Here is a 22,233-nt window from a genome sequence, read left to right on the forward strand (position 1 = left end):
CAATTATTTTTATCAACAATTACAAATAAATAAATAAAAATATTTAAGAGATAGTTCGAACTTTCTAAAAAAAAATTACAGATAGTAACCCAACAAAATCTGAACTCACATATAAACTTTCCATATAAATATACATGATCCAAATAACCATCAATCCTAAAATCTAAACTGTTCTAAAATAATTCTACCTTAAACTTGATATAAACACCAGTTAAGACTAAAAAAACCTGTATCTATCCATCTGACCCCAGTCTGCTGAGTGTAGGTGTATCTTGTTAGACTTCATGAAAAATTTGAATATGAGCAATAGTATAGTATGTGAAAATTTGAATTTCATCCAAATAATAAAAGGGTGTGCTAGAAATAGAATATTAAAGAGTGTATCATATCAGACTGTTTAAAGAGTGTGAATTAAAGCTAAACTTTGATGGCGGCACTAACCATAAAAGTAAGGGGTTAGTACATTTTTTTATGATGGAATGAAGGAGTTGAAGAAAGTCCAGAGATGAAAGAGAGAAGTAGTGAGGATGAAGATTGGAAAACTAGGCAGAAAGTTAAAATGATGATATGATCCCATGAGACAGAAAGAGAAAGGAGATGAGAAAAAGTGGGGGGAAAACTGAAGTTGAAGGAATCTAGTTCTCACATTTTTCAGAGTATGAACAGTAAGTTGATCCATCTGGCATTGTTCTGAGGTTGGGGTCTTGCACGTCTTAATAGTTGTGTGGTGGTTGCAAAAGGGTGCCATAAATACATGCATTTGAAACTTGAAAGTGAAGAAAAGCCTTTGTTTATCTGCAAGTCATCTGGTATATGCTTATGGAGTAAGTTCAATCCCACTACACTTCTCCTATATCCTCACAGCAACCTTTACAAATGTTGCAGCAACTTTGCTTTGCTACTTGGATTGGTATTTCATCACCAACAACTTCCAAAATCCTGTCCAAGCTCCTTAACTGTATATGCACAATTGATTATAAAAGTAATACTGAACTTGGTCTTTCGAAATAAATATTAAATTTTAAACTTTATGAGTTGTCTAAAATGGGAAAATATCTTAAAGGTGACAAGCAAACACATTTTTTCTTTAAGTATAAGGTTTTGAAACTTCTCTCAAATATTTTTATTTATTTTAGTTGAGTTAATTTGATATACAACAATTTCTAAGTGGTTTTACTCCAGAACCCATCAAAGGAGCTTGAAGCTGGGCTAATCTGCCATAGGCAGAGAAAAGCAACTCATAACAGCACATATTCTTCAGATAAGAAGCAGATATGCATCATAACATAACAGCTCCACGCATCACCAGCTGCATCATTCGGATAGATCACCCTTATGCCCTCTGCCACACCTTTCCTCTAAGAACTAACATCACAGCATTGCAATGGTAAACCTTGTACATATACACACACCACCAACCAAGACAGCAATGCACATCAGTCCTCTCAAACCCAATGCTCAACCCACTACTTCTGCCCCGTCTTCAGGTTCCTCACAAATTGACACCATCGCTCTCTTCTGATAACAGCTACTACACTCGTCCAACAGCTATAACGCCTAAACAGCCACCAAAAAAGATCCCCGTCCCCCTTTACACATAGCTTTTGATGCATAGGTTGGGATTAAGGATCCAATCCGAAAAAGAGTATGTGAAATAACGTAGCCTATGTTTCAACCAAAGTGAGATCTAAGTTATGTCATTTGGAAGATTTCTTACGCGTAAGATATTTCTTACTTAAAAGATAACATTATTTCTTTATTTCCAAATACTCTTTATTATAGTCGTCCACAAGCCTTTTCACACCGAATTCTGTTTACAGCTCAAATATACTAAGTGAAAGTTCTTAAAGTGGCACCTCAAGTCCTTGTATTAGACGATCAGAATATCTATCCATTTGGAGCATAATGTCCATATATGTTGAGCTACGCCACATTTCAAGAACAAGTGTTGAGTACCCTCTTCCAGTGCTTGGCATGGAGCACATGGCAGCGAACTAACCATCACCTCCAAGGTTACCAAACTCGAGAGTCTACTGTGACTCGTGGGAGTCCAGAAAACTCGACTCATAAACCCGACTCGTAGACTCTTAAGAGTCTACTTCACATAAAAAATTAAAAAATATAATAATAATTCATGATACCAAATCCATAATATTGAAATAAACAAGTTCATACACCAATAAAATAACTAAAACAACGGAAATGTTATAGTTTAAAACAAGGTTATCAAACAACACAAAAGTCTCATTCATCTAATCCTCTAAGGAGGAAATCATCTCTAAGATCTTCATGATCATCTCCATCTTCATCATCACCATGTTCATCATCTTCATCACCATCAACATCATCATCAAAAACTATATTATCAAAATCAGCTGCATCTAGAATTGAATCATTTAAACTTGTTCCTCCAGCTAAGTCAACATTCACACCATCATTTTCAAGTTGAGTTTGCTCAACCTCAACAACATTATCTCCTTCTTCAGTTATCCATTCATTAATGTCTTCAAATGGAAGAGCAACCGATCTTCTAATTTGTTTGTTTCTCAACTTCGAGTTATACATTACATAAACTAAGTCATTCATTTTCTTTTGGTGCAAACGATTTCTTCTTTTTGTATGAACCTATAATTAAATATGAAATCTTTCAATATATAAATCAAATCAAGAAAAACCTTAAATAACTTGAAGAACTTTAATTACCATTTCAAATGAGCTCCAATTACGCTCACACCCTGAAGAACTACAAGTTAAACTCAAAACTCGAACAGCAAACCTCTTTAGTTCTGGAGTTCTATCCTCAAACATCTCCCACCAATCTGTAGGTAACATACCTTTCCTACCCATCTTTGCATCTTCCAAAGAAAATATTCCTCTTGCATGGTGAAAATCAGTAAGTTGCAAATTGATTTTTGTTCTTTTTGCAACGTCATTAACCAATCTTCTCATGCACATGTACAACCCCTCCTTCACCTCGGCATCATCATTTCTAAAGTTTGGTTGATAGTGTAATTGGGGGTTTAGGTAATAGGCAGCTGCATGCAAAGGCCTATGAAGCTGATTATTCTACCTCTGATCAATGATTTTCCAAACAGGTTCATAACTACATACCAATTATGTTATGTTAGAACTTAGAAATAATTACACAAATAAATAAGTATTTAAATTTAAAATGGAAGAAACCTAGAAATGTTACCTTTTCTTGATATTATTAAAGTTGCTTTTAATCTTCTCTTTGGCGCAATCCATCTCCTCATATATAAATCCCATTGCGGTTACATCTGAATCTACCAATCGAAGGACAACGATAAGAGGGACAACAACTTTTAAGCATATACTTACATTCTTCCAAAATCGACTATCTAATACCACATTTTGAACTTTTCTTCCTTCTTGAGAAGTTCCAAACTTGCTTGTTTTCCATTCTTCAGAGTTAAACATGGTCATCAATGATGTTTTCATTTCATACAAACAAGCTAGACTCAAGTATGTTGTGGCAAATCTAGTCATTCCAGGCCTTATCAAGTCCCTTCCATTTGTAAACTTTTACAAAATGGTAATTAGCATTGCTCTACCATAAATGTAGGTAGTGATCCTTCTTCCCTTCTTGATAGTAGTTTCATGGACCTTTAATTGCTTCTCAAAATCTTCAAAAATTAAATCAATACAATGGGCAGCACATGGAGTCCAATATAAGTGCTCCCTTTTTTGCATCAACAGCTCTCCACCAGCTTTGAAATTTGCAGCATTATCAGTAACTACCTGTAGTACATTTTTCTCACCAACAAATTCTACCGCATCATCCAACATTTTAAATACTTTTTCTGCAGTTTTTGAGATATCAGAGGTATCTAATGAATATAGAAACACAATTCCTTTAGGACTGTTCACCAAAAAATTACAAATTGAACGTCTTTTTTTGTTTGTCCATCCATCAGACATAATGGTACAACCTGTTCTCTTCCATTCATCCTTATACTCTTCAAGTTCTATATCAGTTTTGTCCACGGCTTGTTTTAGAAGCTTCTATCTAATATCATGATATGTTGGAGGTTTATAGCCAATACCATATCTACCAATCATGTCACACATCTTTGCAAAAGCTGGATTTCTAATAACATTGAATGGGATAGCACTTGTGTAGAAAAATTCAGCAATTTGAGCATCAACCTTTTATTTATCACCTCTCTTGTACATTTTATTCAGAGTAGCTTGAACACCATCAGAAGATGAAGATTTACTTTTAAACATCTTGCTAGAAATACTTTCACTAACTTCCTCCTCACCATCAGTTTGTCCAAAACTATTCAACCTTTTTTTCTTCAATGAGGCATCTTTAGCTTCTGAGACAACTTTCAACATTTAAACTTTGATTTCTTCTGGGACTGATACACAAGGTTCAGAGTCATATCTTGTTCCGGCAAGATGGTGTTTGAATCTGAAAATTCCTCCATTAAATATTTTTGAGCAGTAATTACATTTCACTTTTTTTCCGTTCCCTGATGCATCGGTTCCATGCTTCCATCCAATATCTGTTCTATTTCCTACAGCATTCTTACTTCTTGGTGCCATCGAAAATGTTGAATTTGAACTAGTTCCAGACATCTTACTATCAATTAGCCAATCTGTAGTAAAAACCCTAATTTTAAACCCTAATTAAACAAAAACCTAATCTGTCCAGAGCAGTAACAACCCTAATTTTAAAAACCCTACTCCAATTTGTCCTCACCGCAGCAACAAGACTTACCTACGAATTGCTTCACGAACAACACAATGGGAAGAGGATCGCGACAGTGCAAGGAGTGACGCGGCGCGATGCAGTGCAGAGCGACGTTCAGCGGCGCAACGAGAACGATGACTAGCGGCGCGACGAGAACGAAGACGAGCGGCGCGACAAGAACGACGATGACGGCAGTGAAGAGGATGAGATCGTGAACCAGGTAAGTAAAACCCTAAAAATCTAACCTAAACGCACAGTTTTGGGCCATTTTACGCAACTCGGTGACTCGGCCCTAAACTCGCGAGTTTGGCCGAGTTTGACCGAGTCAACTTCGGGTTTACTCAAAAACGAGTTTGCTCCCGAGTTGACTCGCCAACCTTCACTTGACTCTTAAAATCGTAAGGGTTTATGAGTTAACCCTAGAGTTTGATAACCTTTATCACCCCTCTTTTGATTAAGTTGGTTCTTATTGGTATTTTATCCAACAAAATCCTTACCAAAGCATTAGAAAATGCTTTAGCCTGCCACAACTGGTAGAAAATGCTCGATTGAACCCCTATGGCACAAGGTACTAAGCATTTGTAAGTTGATTTCACAGAGAATTCTCCAGTGACATCACCTCCCCATATCTGGAGATAAGCTTTATCATTTCTTCTTCTTGTAAGGATTTCCACTCGAATATGGCTCTCCTCCATCTAAGCTGCCATTGTCAAATTGAATCTACCCACTCTCCTACCACTACAAGAAAACAACCATTTTGCGTAGGCCAAAAACGGACGCAAAAGTTAAAAAACGGACGCTTATGCGTCGGATTATCGTCCGCTCCACTTCTGACGAAAAAAACTTGGAAGCAGATGGAAACTAGCGTGGGCCATAAAGATGGACGCATCTTGCGTGGGCCAAGTCCACCCAAAACGGACGCAACACGCGACGCATATGCGGCGGCTTATGCGTGGGCCAAACCGACGCATAATTTAAATTTCACTTATGCGTCGGCTTGGCCGACGAAAGTTTTAAAATATATATATAAATATATCAGATGTTGCGTGGGCTTGGCCCACGCAAAAGCCGACCCAAATTTTGAAAAAAAAAACTAGCGTGGGCTAGTGACCGACGCATAAAGGGAAGAAAAAAAAACAATTTATTTTGTTTTCTAGTCAATTTACATGTAAATAGCCAGAATACCTGTGAAGAATAAATACCAACCAAATCACATTCAGACAAATTACTATCATTCACAATACATCCATAAACACATCCAAATCCACAAACACAAACACATCCAAATCCACAAACACATCCAAAGTACAAATAGTTAAACAAAATCTTTGATCAATTCAAATATTCAAAATGATATGAATATTTAAAATAAATATTACAATTAAAATTGTACTTTACAAATTTAACTAAAAGTACCAAAATGAATCCCATAGTGATGTGATAAACCTGTAAAAAAATATAAATAAATAAATGAAATAATTAAAATACATATATATAATAAAAATGTCAAATAGTTAAACTTACAATATAGGATACACTTTAAGGAACAGGTTGATCATCCTACTCTGATCATACTCATGATCAAATTGTGTTATGCTATTTGAAGCAATTTTGTCACGTTCCATTAAGATAAGTTTATCTTTTATAACCTTCAGCTCATCCTCCAAGTGTGCATACTTCTGACTCCACATACTAAGTTCAGCATGAAGCATTTCATTTTCAATCACATGCCCAGATTGTGAAGTGCCGGAAGCGGAGGCTTGATTGAGAGAAGAAACTCCTTTGCGGAAGTTAGCAGCTAAGTCTTTCGTACCATACACCCGACCTCTACTCTTTTCTCCGGCAGCTTCCTTCCATGTTTGAAGCTTAGTTGCAGGATCAAGTTGGTGGACATCAGTGTTAGAGTCCTGAGAACTATTTGCTTGAAGGGCCTTCAAGCGCTCATGATAGTTTTCCTACGCAAATCATTATGAAATGAAAATGTTAGAAAATTAAAATATAAATATAAAAAAAGTTAAAAGTTAAAATATAAATATAAAATGTTAAAAGTACCAGGGGTGGCCTGCACAAATGTACCACGGGTAGGCTGGAGTGGAAAACTCCAAGTCTGGTGGAGTGGTGTAGGGACACTCTGATGGTAAGTCAGAACAAAGCATGATGGCCCTGGTGGTACTGGAATACTAAAAGGGTGTGAAGATGATGAAATATGTTTGTGATGAGGTGATATAGTGGGGTGTGGATAAGCATGCCGAAATTCTCCATGCCCAGAGGACGAGGGGATGGAGGAAGACGGGCTAGAAGATGGTGTCGAGGAATGGGATGAAATATGTGGACTACCAGGATCAGACGATGGTAAAATACCAGAATAAGGGATGTTTCCCAGGTCTATAGCTAGCTCACCGTGCATCGATGTAGAAACTCCACGTCTCGACTGCCCACGCCTAACAATCCTACCATCCCTCCCTCTAGTCCAAACCATTTTTCCTGAAAAATTATCCGTTCATAATATTAGTATAAATATGTAATGATCACATGTTTTGTTTATAATTGATTACAAGTAATATACATTAGTCTTCATTGTTATCAAAATCTGAATCGTCATTGTGAATGTCATGTTCCGAATAATCTTCATTTAAGAGGTCAACATCTTCATCATCGTCATCATTACGTGCTTCAATATTATCATCGTCATCAACTACTTCGACATTAGATGTGTCAGCTAAACATTGTAAATGTTCAATTCTTGTAACTGGTAACACATTAGACGTCTCTTCAGCTTGATACGACAATTCATCATCAACTACTTCAACATTAGATGTGTCAGCTAAACATTGTAAATCTTCAATTCTTGTAACTGGTAACACATTAGACGTCTCTTCAGCTTGATACGGCAATTCATCGTTGATGTTGTCAACTTGCACATATCTTCGAGGTTTTGTTTTAATTGGAACACACCACCCACGAAGGTTTTTACATATGTTTGGATAAGTGAGATAATAAACTTATTTGACCTTCTGCGGAAGAATGAATGGATCATAGGGTCCATATCTGCCACTTAACTTGATTTCAACTAAATTATATTGTAAATGAAATTTAGTCCCAACATTAATTGTAGGATCAAACCATTCACAATAGAAAAGTGGGATCTTCTTATTGAGAGCAACATACTCCAATTCATATATATGATGAATTGTACCATAAAAGTCATCTTCTCCTCTGTCAGTGACACCTTTAACATACAACCCACTATTTGTTGTTTTCTTACCATCAGCCCATGCCTTTGTATGAAATTTATATCCATTAACGAAGTAGATGTTCCATGATGTTGTCTTTGAATTAGGTCCCCAAGAAAGTCCCTTCAAGTTTGGGTTTATTACATTCCTTTCATTGTGAACCTATATTTTAGTGATAAGAAAACATTACATTTATTTATGAAAATGTGATTTAATAAGAAGCACATCTGGATTTAGGTTACACTTACGTAGCTCTTGAACCATTCGGGAAAATTAGCATGTATGACTGTCGAAGCATCTTCCTCGTTGATTGAGTACACTTGTAAGAACAATCTTTAAATATTGATGAGAATTAATTAGCGAATTACACAACCTACAATAATTTAATTCAAATCATGTACAATTAAACTTACTCAAGAAATGGTTTGACCTCATCGCAATTGACGAGGACATGAACATGGGCAGAACGATGTTGTTTATCACTTAACCAATAGTCCTGGCAAGAACCACTAGGGCGTCCACATTTATTCAAAACCGACAATGTGTGCGGGTCTTCCTCATTTATAAATGTTCGAGGATCATTTCTCAAACTTCTATTTAACAAGCTGACACATTTGAAATAATGAGAGCAAAAATATGTTATCTCACGATGTAGGTAGAATGCACATATTGATCCTTCTACTTGTGCCAAATTACCCACCGATTTCTTTGCATCTCCTATCATCGTAAAGCAAAGTAGTAATTATTATAAGTTGCACATGTTCTTAAACATTAAAATAATTAACATAATGTTTACCTTTCAAAGGGATACATCCAATGATACTGAACATAACCACCAAGTATTGCTTGCATAGGAAGATGAACGAGAAGGTGTTCCATTGAATCAAAGAAAGCTGGTGGAAATATTCGTTCTAACTTACTTAAGATGATTGGTATGTTTTCTTTCATTCTGAAAAGATCATTCATCCTCAATATATTAGAACATAAATCTTTAAAGAATCGACTTAATTCAGCAAGGGCACTCCACACAAACTCTGGCAATGACCGAAAACATATTGGGAGTAAACACTCCATGAAAACGTAACAGTCCTGACTTTTCATGCCATGCATACTTCCCTTGTCTTCGTTTGCACACCTTGCAATGTTGGAGGCATAACCATCTGGCATCTTCAACTCCGTGATCCATTTTGTAAATTGACTTAGCATATTTCTTTGAGAATGTGTAGTTGGCTTTTGGCTTTCCTAACTTTCCATTTTGTAATTGAACCAACTCCAAGTCTCCACGAACACACAATTCAGCAACATCCATTCTCGCCTTGTGATTGTCTTTTGTTTTGTTCTTAACGTCCAATACAGTGTTGAAGACATTATCAAAAAAGTTTTTTTCTATGTGCATAACATCAAGGTTGTGCCTTAACAAATTTTCCTTCCAATATGGCAAATTCCAAAATATTGCCCTTTTGTTCCAATTATGATATTGTCCATACCCAGACAAAGATTCAAATAGACCATCTGTCACTTTTGGAAACTCACGAAGAATCTCCCATAATTCATTTCCGTTTAAGGCATAAGGTGGGCCATCTATTTCAACTCGATTTTTAAGAAATCTCCTCTGACTTCTCCTGAAAGGATGATTGGTTGGCAAAAACCGTCAATGACAATCAAACCAAGAACTTTTATCACCATGCTTAAGAGTGAAGGCTCTTGTGTCCTCCATACAATAAGGACAGGCTAATTTCCCTTTAGTCCCCCACCCAGACAACATTGCATATGCTGGAAAATCATTAATTGTCCACATCAAACAAGCTCGCATGACAAAATTTTCTTTTGATGAAAACACCCTCACTCCACAATTTTTGGAGGTCATCAATTAATGGTTGCAAGTATACATCTATTTTCTTTGTTAGGTTGGTAGGACCAGGTACAAGACAACTTAGAAACATGTACGGCTTCGTCATACACATTTCAGGAGGTAGGTCATAAGGAGTGACAAATACCGGCCAACAAGAATATGGTGATGTCGAAGCTTGGATATAAGGAGTGAATCCATCCGAACACAACACAACCTTACATTACGGGGTTCAGCTACAAATTCAAGATATACACTATCAAAGTGTTTCCAAGCTTTCCCATCAGATGGATGTCGCAAAACATCATCATTAGTTATTTTTCATAATGCCATCACATTTGTCGTGCTGACTCCATTGACGTATATAGTCTTTGTAATGGTGGTATGATAGGCAAATAAAACATTCTTTTTATCGGCACTCTTTTGTATGTTTTGATCTGACCCTTTGGAGGAAGGTACCTGGGAAGACCACAAAATTTGCAATCATTTAATTCGAAGTCGTCCTTGTAATACAACATGCATCCAACCTCACAACAATCAATCTTGATAGCCTTCAAGCCAAGAGTAGAGACAACTTTTTTGCTTCATAATAAGTCTTGGGTATGCAATTCTCTATTGGAGCTACATCAAGTAACATTTCAATGAAATAATCTAAACATTTTTCACTTGTGTGCCAATTGGTTCTAGCGCCAAAAAGCCTTATGGCTATTGATAATTTAGACTCAGTTGCTCCATCATAAATGGCTTGATGAGTAGATGCTAACATATCATAAAACTTTTGTGCTTTAGCATTAGGTTGTTCTTCTACATCCTCGATAACATTGACATAACGAGTTCTTAGGTCACTTTCTTGCATATATGCATTGTTAACCATTTTGGATAATGACCCAAAGTCATCATCACGCCTAATGTTATCAAAAATGGTAGATGCAATGTTTAAGTTAATCTCATTTGTCCTTACTTCTTGTGATAAATCCATACCTTGTAGTTTGGTTGAAATCCATGTTGAAGGAGATGACTCCTAACATGAGAAGGTTTGAGAATTTTCTCACAGCAACATTTCACACACGGACACCTTACCCCTCCATCTGGTATGTATGAAACTTGATTCATTGCCTTAGAAACAAAATGATGAACGCCATTTATGAAGGGTTGTCTCAATCTTCTTAAAGAATCAAGCATTTCATACATCCAATCTCGGTCCATTTTTCTGCACGTTCATCAGGAAGTATCAACACCTAATCCTACACTTTTACCCTACACACGATCTAATACATGAATCATGTGGATATCAGTGTCCAATGCACTGCATATCTCACATATGAACTTTATTATTTAAACTTAGTATGTTAAATATTTAATTTATACTAATTTATGTAACTAATTATCGTGTTAGTATAAGAATATACTTAGTATAAATACTAGAAGAATAGGATACAATAATGTTCAAGCTAAATATAAAACAATAATTCATACGTCCTCATTCATACATCGTAATACATACATCGTAATTTCATTTAATGCATACATATAAACATCATAATTCATAAATTGTAATTTCATTTAATGTTGCCCAATTTTTTTACTCTCTGCAGCCCTTATTTAATTTACACACCCCACCTCACTTTTTCTTATTTTCTGGCCCAATATCCTTACCAAATTTTTTACTTTCTGCAACCCTTATTTAATTTACACACCGCACCTCACTTTTTCTAATTTTCTGGCCCAATTTTCTAGGCCACATCCGACGCATACTTTAAAAATTTTAATTTTATTAAGAAGGAGGCTATGCAGGCAGAGGCGCAATGACGGTCGCGGAGGCAGAGCTGAACGAGGGGTAGAGTTTCACGCAGAGGAGGGAACTGAAGAATTAGTAAAATTAAGTTTTCAAAAGTTGGAAGAAAGCGGCACGTAGAGGAGGCTAAGAAGGCAGAGGCGCAGTGACGGCCGCGGAGGCAGAGTTGGACGCGGACGGAGAGCTGGACACGGGGGAGGGTTGCACGCAGAGGAGGGAACTGAAAAATTAGTAAAATTAAGTTTTCAAAAGTTGGAAAATCGGACACAAAAAAATTTAATATATAGTACCAATATGTGTCGGCCACATCCAACGCATACTTTAAAATTTTTAATTTTAATGAGGAGGAGGCAATGTAGGCGGAGGCAGTGACGGCCGCAGAGGCAGAGCTGGATGCTAAGGCAGAGTTGCAAGCGTGGTAGACCTGCACGCGGGGGAGAATTACACGCAAAGGAGAGAACTGAAGAGAGTTGCACGCAGAGGAGGGAACTGAAGATTTAGTAAATTTAAATTTTTAAAAGTTGGAAGAGAGTTGCACGCAGAGGAGGCTAAGCAGGCGGAGGCACAGTGACAGCCGCGGAGGCAGAGTTGGACGCGTAAGCAAAGCTGCAGGCGAGGGAGAGCAACACACAGAGAAGGGAACTGAAGAGAGCTACACGCAGAGAAGTAAAGTAAAGAATTAGTAAAATTAAGTTTTCAAAAGTTGGAAAACAAGGGACAAAAACATTTAAAATATAGTCTCAGTATGTGTCGGCCACATACTTTAAAAATTTTAATTTTATTGCGAAGGAGGTTATGCAGACGGAGGCGCAGTGACAGCCCCGGAGGCAGAGCTTAACGTCGGGTAGAGCTGCATGCGAGGGAGGGAACTGAAGAATTAGTAAAATTAAGTTTTCAAAAGTTAGAAGAGAGTTGCACGCAGAGGAGGCTAATCAGGCGGAGACACAGTGACGGTCGCGGAGGCAGAGCAGGACGCGGAAGCAGACCTACACGCGGCACAAAGCCACACGCGAGAGTGAGCTACACGCAGAGGAGGGAACTGAAGAGAGCTGCACGCAGAGGAGAAAACTGAAGAATTAATAAAATTAGGTTTTCAAAAGTTAGAAAATCGGGAAACAAAAATTTAATATATAGTCCTAGTATGCGTCGACCGCATCCGAAGCATACTTTAAAACTTTTAATTTTATTGCAGAGGAGGCTATGCAAGCGGAGGCGCAGTGACGGTCGCGGAAGCAGAGTTGCACGCACGGGAGAGTTACATGTAGAGAAGGGAACTGAAGATAGCTGCACACAGAGGAGGGAACTGAAGAATTAGTAAAATTAAGTTTTCAAAAGTTAGAAGAGGGTTGCGCGCAGAGGAGGCTACGTAGGCGGAGACGCAGTGACGGATGCGGAGGCAGAACCGGACGCGGAAGCAGAGAAGGAGGAACTGAAGAATTAGTAAATTTAAGTTTTCAAAAGTTGGAAGAGAGTTGATCGTTGAGGAGGCTAAGCAGGCGTAGGAGGGTACGCAGGCGAAAGCACAGTGACAGCTTCGAAGGCAGAGCTGGACGCGGACGGAGAGTTGTACGCGGAAGCAGAGCTAGACACAGAGGAGAGCTGCACTCAGATAAGAGCTACACGTAGAAGATGGAACCGAAGAAGATTGCACGTAGATGAGAGTACTGAAGGATTAGTAAAATTAAATTTTCAAAAGTTGGAAAACCGGGAACAAAAAATTTAATATATAGTCTCAGTATGCAACAGCCACATCTGACGCATACTTTAAAATTTTTAAATTTATGGCGGAGGAGGCTATGCATGCGGAGGCACAGTGACGACCGCGGAGGTTGAGTTGGACGCAGAGGCAGAACTTCACGCGGGGGAGAAGTTCACGCAGAGGATGAAACTGAAAAGAGCTTCACGCAGAGGAGGGAACTGAAGAATTAGTAAAATTTAATTTTCAAAACTTACAAGAGAGCTGCACGCAGAAAAGGCTAAGCAAGCAGAGGATACTACGTAGGCGGAGGCGCAGTGATGGCAGCAAAGGCATAGCTGGACGAGGACGGAAAGCTGGACGCGGATGCAGAGCTAGATGCGGAGGATAGCTACACACGAGGGAGAGCTACACGCAGAGGATAAAAATGAAGATAGTTGCACGCATATGAGGAAACTAAAGAATTAGTACAATTAAGTTTTCAAAAGTAGGAAAATCGGGGACAAAAAAAATTAATATAAAGTTTCAGTATGCGTCGGCCACATCTAACGCATACTTTAAAATTTTTAATTTTATTGCGGAGAAGGCTATGTAGTTCAGAGACGCAGCGACATCCACGGAGGCAGAGCTGGACGCGGAGGCATTGCTACAGGCGAGGGAGAGCAGCACGCGGTGGAGTAAATTGAAGAGAGTTGCACGTAGAGGAGGGAACTGAATATTTAGTAAAATTAAGTTTTCAAAAATTGGAAGAGAGTTGAGGTTGCAAAGCAGGCGGAGGCGCAGTGATGGTCACGGAGGCAGAGTTGAACGCGGACGGAGAGCTGGAGGCGGAAGCAGAGTTGGACGCGGGGGAGAGCTACACCTAGAGGGGGGACTGAAGAGAGTTGCACGCTTAGAGGGGAATTGAAGAATTAGTAAAAATAAGTTTTCAAAAGTTGGAAAACCGGGGACAAAAAAATTTAATATATAATCCTAGAATACGTTGGCCAGATTCGATGTATACTTTAAAATTTTTAATTTTATGGCAGAAGAGGCTATGCAGGCAGAGGCGCAGCGACGGTCACGAAGGCAGAGCTGGACGTGGAGGCAGAGCTTTACGTGGGGTAGAGATTCAAGCAGAGGAGAGAACTAAAGAGAGGTGCACGCAAAGGAGATAACTAAAAAATTAGTATAATTAAGTGTTCAAAAGTTAGAAGGGAGCTGCGCGCAGAAAAGGCTAAGCAAGTGGAGGATGCTACGCAAGCGAAAGAGGCTACGCAGCTAGAGGCGCAGTGACTTCAGCGAATGCATAGTGACGGTCGCGGAGGCAGAGCCGAACGCGTGGGAGAGCTACATCTAGAGAAGGAAACTGAATAGAGTTGCACGCAGAGGAGGGAACTGAAGAATTAGTAAAATTAAGTTTTCAGTATACGTCGGCCACATTCAACGCATACTTTGAAATTTTCAATTTTATTTCGGAGGAGGCTATGCAGGCGGAGATGCAATGACGGTCGCGAAGGCACAATTGAACGCGGTGTAGCGCTGCGCGCGAAAGAGATTTGCACACGAAGAAAACCTAGACGCAAAGGAGGGAACTGAAGAGAGCTGCATGCAAATTGGGGACTGAAGAATTAGTAAAATTAAGTTTTCTAAAGTTGGAAAATCGGGGACAAAATAACTTAATATATAGTCCCAGTATGCATCGGCCACATCCGACACATACTTTAAAATTTTTAATTTTATTTTAATTTAAAATCAAATTCAAAATTTAAAAAATAAATTAAAACTTTTTTTATATAACAAAAAAATTTAATTTTATGTAAAAAAATTAATTTCATTATATAACAAAAACTTTTATTAATTTATAAAAAACAATTTAATTTAATTTATACAATATAAAAATTAATTAAATTTATACAAAAATATTTAATTTAATTATTACAATAAAAATTTACTTTAATTTATATAAAATAATTTAATTTAATTTTTACAACATAAAATTAATTTAAATTGTACAAAAACTTTATCTAATTTATATTTCATTTATACAAAAATATTTAATTTAATTATTACAATAAAAATTTACTTTAATTTATATAAAATAATTTAATTTAATTTTTACAACATAAAATTAATTTAAATTGTAAAAAAAACTTTATCTAATTTATAGAACAGTAAACAAATTTAATTTATACAAAAACTAAATTAAGTATAATTTTTATGTGACATAACATCTACTACCACAAATATCAATGAACCCTTTTATTGAAATTACTCATGATACCTTCATCATCCCGTCTAACTTATAATCCAAAATCTAATAATCAACTATATTCCATGATTTTAAGTTAATTATATAACTATCACGAAATTACTCATATTTCTCAAATTGCTTATGGTACTCTCTTTTAACCATTACAATGCACTTCTTAGTTCAACTTTTACCTTGACAATGGACTAGGGTTATTAACCTGTTCCTGTTAGGGAGATGGGACTGCGGTGGTTGACTGGGGTCCTTCTCGTCTTTGTGTTTCTCCATCGGCTCTCGATCTCGGGCGAACACCGAATGGGGGTACCTGCAAAGGCACTTCGATGCTCAAGTCAGTGAAGCGGGTGATCAGTATTCTAGTAGGTGAACAATAATAAATGACGTACCTTTCTCCTTGGGATGTGTGCTATTTATATTATTTTAATGGGCTTACCTTATTGGGCCTGATTAGCGGAGTGGATCTCGCTTAGGGTTGTATTACCTAATTCTTAATGTCGGATTAGCTTCACTGACCTTGGTTTGAGCATTAACAGTAGTATGGGTCGGCCGTGATGATTCCACTCGTCTTGGACAAGCTTCCATGGTCTCGGCCAAGTATCTCAGGTCTCGGTCGCCTCGGTCAAGTCTCTCAAGTCTCGGCCAGGTTCCCTTTGGTCTCGGTCAGGTACACCAGGTCTCGAACAATCAGGTGGGTCTCGGTCAGGGAGACCATGTGTCGGTCTCGCCCATACCGATACATAACTTATAATCCAAAATGTAATCATGAGCTGTATTCCATGATTTTAAGTTCATTTTATATCACACCCAGTCGAAACTTACTTATTTATGTTACATTTATTAAGAACTAAGTCTACTAAAATTACTTTGTCAAAGACCTATTATTTAGTACATCGGGAAACTATATTAACACACTTATAAGGAATATTGCATATGTGTCATCTCGTTACTTACAACTTACTACATTATTATGTGCTTCAGTTGGAAAACATTACTTTCTTTTCGAGATCATACTCAGTAACTATAACAATGACATTTATAGAGCATGTAGTCAACTTTGGAACACTTTGGATATTGTATCAATCTAACAATTAAGAATAAGTTACTTACTCACACTTAGTCTTAATATGTTTGTATCATATATATTTTCGCTAATTCTTTAAGATAATATTATGCTTCATTTATGATAAATAAAATCTTTAAAATTATAATGGATATCAAAACAAAAATCCTAGTTCATTCATCCATTGCACACATATAACATTTAAATTTATTTAAGTTACTAATCAAAAGTTTTATCTAACTTTTTTTTTCTTAAACCAAAAAAAACATTTTTAAATAAAATTTATTCTCTATTTTTAAATACATCTATTACCATTTGCATTAATTAATTACTTCATCTTGAATTTATATTCTTAAATTTATGTATATTTTATATAATATTTACAAAATTTAAATACGCATTTTTTTACGATTTTTTAATTAATTATTATTTTTCTACATGTTTTCAAATCTTTATAAACTTTTTAAGATAACTTCTTTTAAATAATTTCAAAATTAAACACTTCATCAATTTAATAAATTTAATTTAACTAATTTAAATCATAATTTCAAAAATAAAATATTTATGACAATATAAATAAAATAAATTTAAAATAAATAATCTTTAAAATAATAAAATATTTTATATAACATTTAAATAATTTAAATACATCTTTTCTTTTACTCAATTAATTTTAAATCAAACAATTAATTAATTTAATAAATTTAATTGAAATAATTTATATTAAAAATTGATAAATTAAATAATTTACTATAATATTAAAGAAATAATTTTAAAATAAATACAATAAAGAATTAAATATAAAAATATTTGTTATACATTAAATAAATTTAAATAAATATTTTTAAAATCCTAAAATATAAAATTAGTGGGCCGTGCCGACGAATATGTGTGGGCCTTGGCCAACGCAAGCCGACACATATGCGTGGGCCTTGGCCGACTCAAGCCGACACATATGTGTGGGCCGGGACCGACGCAAACTGGATGTTTTTAAAAATAAAAAAATTATTAAGTGCGTCCGTTTTGCGTCGAATGCCATTGTTGCGTGAGATTTTCGCCATTTTGACCGACAATAGTAACATCCGTAAGTGGCCCACGCAAGAATTTGGAAGCTAATTGCTTCTTTTCTTGTAGTGTACCTCGCACACCATCAGCAGCTCCTGGTACAACGAATTAGAGTGCAACCTAGGATACTAATAATTTTTTAATTTATAAAATAGTTTCTAAATTAATCAATATAATAACTAAATATTTTGGTCTAAAATTAATTTTTATTTAATATTTTTTGTTCTTGTGATTGTTTAAATAAATAAATAAAAAGAAAATGAAGGTAGATAAATTTTCTTAAATATTTTTTAATGCTGGGAAAAAAAGGTTACACTAAATCATTTATTAGAAGTATTGGGCAAATACTTTCTAACAAGTTCTTATTCACTTTTAATAATTAAAATTTGAGATGATTAATAAGAAGTGCCTATGCTTTTTGGTAATTTTCAATCAGTTTTTTGAACCAATTGCATTTTTAAAGAGTGTTACTAGCACATTTCTTATAATTGTACCAAAATCATTTTATATTAGTTCAAAGAGATTTTAATTTGCTAATTTGGATGAAAATTTGAAATAAGTTTATTTATGAAAAAAAAATATGGTTTCAACCAAATAAAATTTATTATTGATGAAAAATTTACACAAGTTCATAAAAAAATATATTAATTGCTATTTTGTGTTGAAGAAAAAGAATGAATAGGAAACTAACTTTAAAAGTGTGAACAATAATTAGTTTGTGTTGTTGTAAAAAAGTCATCACTTAAATAGAGCAAGTTAAATTGACTCTTATAGTTGGATAAATTTCATTTTTTTTTATCTTTTCTTTCACTGTAGATTTCTAACCATCGTTGGAGTCATTTCACACAAAGAGGGCTTAGGCAAGCGTTGTAAACACTGATTCCTTTGTCAACGCTTGCAACCTCTTTCGATTGTCTTATGTTTTCCAACTGTGTCGAAGCGCAACCGTTGTTCAGAGCTTTAATCGGGTCGGATCTTAGTACAGTTTCAGTTCGGGTCAAGTAACCATGTTGAAGAACCTTTGTAGTTGTAGCATGTCGTTCACAGGACCCGGTTCAGTGTTTTTCCACTCCGTTGCCAGAACTTGCAGCAAGAGGTAAACGTAAACTCTAGTATTATATTATTATTTGTTAAATCAAAATACATGATTACTTTGTATGTCATGGTTTTTTTTTTTTTTTAAGATTAAACATGAGAAGAGATAAAGAGATTTTATAGTATAGCAATATGAGGGATGCAAACTTCCGATTTTGCAAATTTAAGTTAAATTTAATATGGTATGAGAGATCTTTAGAGTATATAATATGGAGAGTGTTTTGGGCTTATCACCTATCCATTATGGACCACCCATAAAGTTCAGTTCTTAATATTTACAGTGATAATGTGTTTCTGAACTTTGTTAATTCTGACTTTGGTTTATGTTCATTGGTATCTGAAATCGAGGTTACTAAAAATAATGTAAGTATTATGATAGTTGGTGAGGTTGTGTTGGAGTTATCATAGTGACTAGATATGAGGACAATTCATTGTATATAAGTAGGTGCAAATCTCAATCTCATGAGTCGGATTTATGGGGTTGAGTTAGGCTTAAAGTCCACTTCGTAATATAGTATCAGAGCCATTTAAAATCTATCCTAACGAGTGTTTGTTGGGCTTATCGTGCCACCCGCTATTGAGTCGTTATCGAATTATCCATAATATGTTGTCCCACGCACGAATTGTCACTGTATTTGAGCAGTTATCATTCATAATATAATTTGTAGTTTTTTTATGAAATTATGTAGAAGAGTGATGAGATTAGTGGGAGTTATCTTTAGAAGTTAGGAAGTGCATATCTTGTTCAGTTTATTTTGGAGAATGATCATTTATCTTAGTCAGTTCCATATATGAGAGGTATTGAAAAGTTAATCTTTTCTCTAACATGTACTGAAATCAGTTATTGGTGCCACCTATGCAGACAAGATACCAAATTTAGTGAGTTTAATCTCTATTTTGTGTTTGTGCAGAAAAGATCCCAGGAATACATACTGGAAGCCTCCACAAGCATCTGCAATAAATTATTTTCACCTTCCAATAAGCACTTCAGTGGTTAAAAACAGGTGGATTTTTTAATAATGAATATATATTCTCTTCGATGAGTTTTTTCTTCTGTTAAATTGTTGAATACATTCCATTTGTTAGTATTCCAACAAGAAATTATTTTCTGTATTATGAGTACTATCTTGGAACATTTGAAATCTCTTCTCTGGGTACAAATTCTGGAGGCCTCACGAATTGATTTTTTAACTCAATGATTTGAGATTTAGTTTGGATATATATATATACAAGTCTTGCTCGTTCTATCAAGTTCTGTATCTTTGATCTGCAACGCAGTTTTATAACAATTTATATGATACAAATCTGCAACTGGCATGTACATTTTAACTTTTAATGAATAACGTAGATGCTTATGCATTTTTAGCTTCATGACTTGGCTGGTTTTTGTTGACAAAGCTACACTTGCTAACCAAATTCTGCAATTATGTTCACAAACATCTAAAGATTTACAGAGTAAGCTTTGCGACTACTTGTTCATGGAAATAAAGTTTGCATGTACTGTTTGTGCAGGACATCGATTGAGGGCATTAGGAGTCTGCGATTGATAACTGCAGTTAAAACCCCATACCTACCAAACGGCCAAATTGATCTTGATGCATATGATAACTTGGTGGATATGCAGATTGCAAAAGGCAGTGAAGGTATTCTTGTTGCAGGCTCAACTGGTGAAGGACAACTAATGACCTGGAGTGAGCAAATAATGCTTATTGCACACACAGTTAACTGTTTTGGAGACAAAGTTAAGGTTGTCGGTAATGCTGGAAGCAACTGCACATCAGAGGCAATTAAGGCCACTGAGAGGGGTTTTGCTGTTGGAATGAATGCTGCACTTCATATAAACCCTTACTATGGCAAAACCTCTTTGGATGGTTTGGTTGCTCACTATACAAGTGTACTTTCCATAGGCCCCATCATTATATATAACATACCAGCAAGGACTAATCAAGATATTCCTCCTAGTGTAGTTCAAACCTTGGCACAAAGTCCTAATTTTGTTGGTGTCAAGGAGTGTGTGGGAACTGAGAGGATCAAACAGTATACAGATGAAGGGATTGTTGTATGGACAGGAATTGATAAAATAAGCCATGATGCTAGATGGGATTTTGGTGCTGTTGGAGTTCAATCTGTTGCTGCCAACCTTGTTACTGGTTTGATGAGAGAACTCATGTTTGAAAACAAGAATGATACACTGAATTCAAAGCTGATTCCTCTGTTTGATTGGCTTTCTCAAGAGCCTGGCCCCATTGCTTTGAACACTGCTCTTGCTCAACTTGGAGTCATCAAACCAGTTTTCAGGCTACCCCATGTTCCCTTGCGTGTGGATAAAAGGGTAGAGTTTGTGAATTTGGTGAAGCAAATGGGTCGAGAGCATTTTGTTGGAGAAAAAGATGCTCAAGTTCTTGACGATGATGACTTCATCATAGTTGGTCGATATTGATGTAGATTACCATATTCAAGTCTTAGTATATAAGTTCACACTTTTGGCCTTCTTATTCTTTTAAAGGTTTGGTCTTGTTCAAAAACCATATCATGTACCATAGAGTCACTTCAAACTTCAAATTAGAAAATGATCAATTTATTGACTGAGATTGTTACTTGATTCTAAAACACGAACATCTAATTCAGAACATAGGAAAGTAAAATTTAATTTAATTATTCTATACTTTTATTACTAAAAGTAAGATATAATGACAATTAAGAATAAAAGAAAAACAATTTTGCTAACTTAATCAAATTATCATGTTAAAGTGATTTGATATAATGGGAAAGTGAAAAACTAATAAAATTATAGATATAGAACTGTGTATTTATATTATCAGTTAGTGGTAAAACAATAGAAGCTAATATATATGTAGCTTTGTTTATGTTGAATAAGTTTATAGAATTGTTTGGAGAGAGTTCTCTCTAAGCATTTCTAAAAAGAAAATAAAATCAAATAATGAAATTAATATTTTCATAAGATAAAAATTTGTTGAATTCCATGCTATTAGTTTTGGAAGGCAAAGATGAATAAATGGTGAAGAAATTTGTGGCCTTAAAGAAAGAATCTTATTACCCACTGCATAGTATACTTGTTGTTTCAATCTATTACAATAATGCATGAACATCTTACAGATTGTATATTTTTTTTTTTTATCATTTAGCTTCTTTTATAATAAAATTTTATTTATTTTATGCTCATTATAATCCGATTAGGAAATTAATTTGGTCAATTTGTCATTTTTTTTTCTTTTTTTAGATGTTGACTTTAATTGGGACAATTTGGTGGGCTGTTTTTAAATTTTATTTACTTTGTTTGTTTCCTAATTTAAATTAAGGAATTTGGTTTAAATTAAACAATTTGTTATGTTTTACTTTTAAAAATAATCACTTTATAGGTCGAACACTTGGTGGGGACATTTTTTTATATCTTTTGTGTTTGTTTTCTATTTAGGTCTAGAATTTGGCTAAGACAGAATTTCAAAGAGTC

General features: G+C 35.5%; 2 protein-coding genes and 2 pseudogenes across 2 annotated transcripts; 1 reads left to right on the forward strand and 3 right to left on the reverse strand.

Annotated features, from left to right (window-relative positions):
- Nucleotides 1–2,244: 2,244 nt before the first annotated feature.
- LOC137817248 (uncharacterized) lies at nt 2,245–3,086 on the reverse strand. The gene is made up of 2 exons (XM_090296748.1): nt 2,704–3,086; nt 2,245–2,625 (listed from the first exon to the last, which is right to left on the reverse strand). Exons 1-2 carry the CDS (start codon nt 2,953–2,955, stop codon nt 2,245–2,247), a joined length of 633 nt encoding a protein of 210 aa, XP_090152874.1. The 5' UTR covers nt 2,956–3,086.
- LOC150024745 (uncharacterized) lies at nt 3,021–5,415 on the reverse strand (annotated as a pseudogene).
- A 2,947-nt stretch (nt 5,416–8,362) lies between these two features.
- On the reverse strand, nt 8,363–11,011 carry LOC150024746 (uncharacterized; annotated as a pseudogene).
- Nucleotides 11,012–18,439: 7,428 nt separating this feature from the next.
- LOC137819066 (4-hydroxy-tetrahydrodipicolinate synthase, chloroplastic) lies at nt 18,440–21,350 on the forward strand. The gene is made up of 3 exons (XM_068622797.2): nt 18,440–18,762; nt 19,673–19,765; nt 20,274–21,350. Exons 1-3 carry the CDS (start codon nt 18,674–18,676, stop codon nt 21,199–21,201), a joined length of 1,110 nt encoding a protein of 369 aa, XP_068478898.1. The 5' UTR covers nt 18,440–18,673; the 3' UTR covers nt 21,202–21,350.
- The last annotated feature ends 883 nt before the right edge of the window (nt 21,351–22,233 follow it).

Source organism: Phaseolus vulgaris, chromosome 10 (assembly GCF_051622355.1).
Source record: "Phaseolus vulgaris cultivar YP4 chromosome 10, ASM5162235v1, whole genome shotgun sequence".
NCBI classification, from domain to species: domain Eukaryota; kingdom Viridiplantae; phylum Streptophyta; class Magnoliopsida; order Fabales; family Fabaceae; genus Phaseolus; species Phaseolus vulgaris.

What these genes read in the sequence shown, in the direction of transcription:
- LOC137817248 (XM_090296748.1), bottom strand. Translation starts at nt 2,955, where the DNA reads ATGTGCATGAGAAGATTGGTTAATGACGTTGCAAAAAGAACAAAAATC. An exon ending in ATTGGAGCTCATTTGAAATG is followed by an intron (nt 2,626 to 2,703) that starts GTAATTAAAGTT and finishes ATTTAATTATAG; the next exon opens with GTTCATACAAAAAGAAGAAA.
- LOC137819066 (XM_068622797.2), top strand. Translation starts at nt 18,674, where the DNA reads ATGTTGAAGAACCTTTGTAGTTGTAGCATGTCGTTCACAGGACCCGGT. An exon ending in GCCAGAACTTGCAGCAAGAG is followed by an intron (nt 18,763 to 19,672) that starts GTAAACGTAAAC and finishes GTGTTTGTGCAG; the next exon opens with AAAAGATCCCAGGAATACAT. An exon ending in ACTTCAGTGGTTAAAAACAG is followed by an intron (nt 19,766 to 20,273) that starts GTGGATTTTTTA and finishes CTGTTTGTGCAG; the next exon opens with GACATCGATTGAGGGCATTA.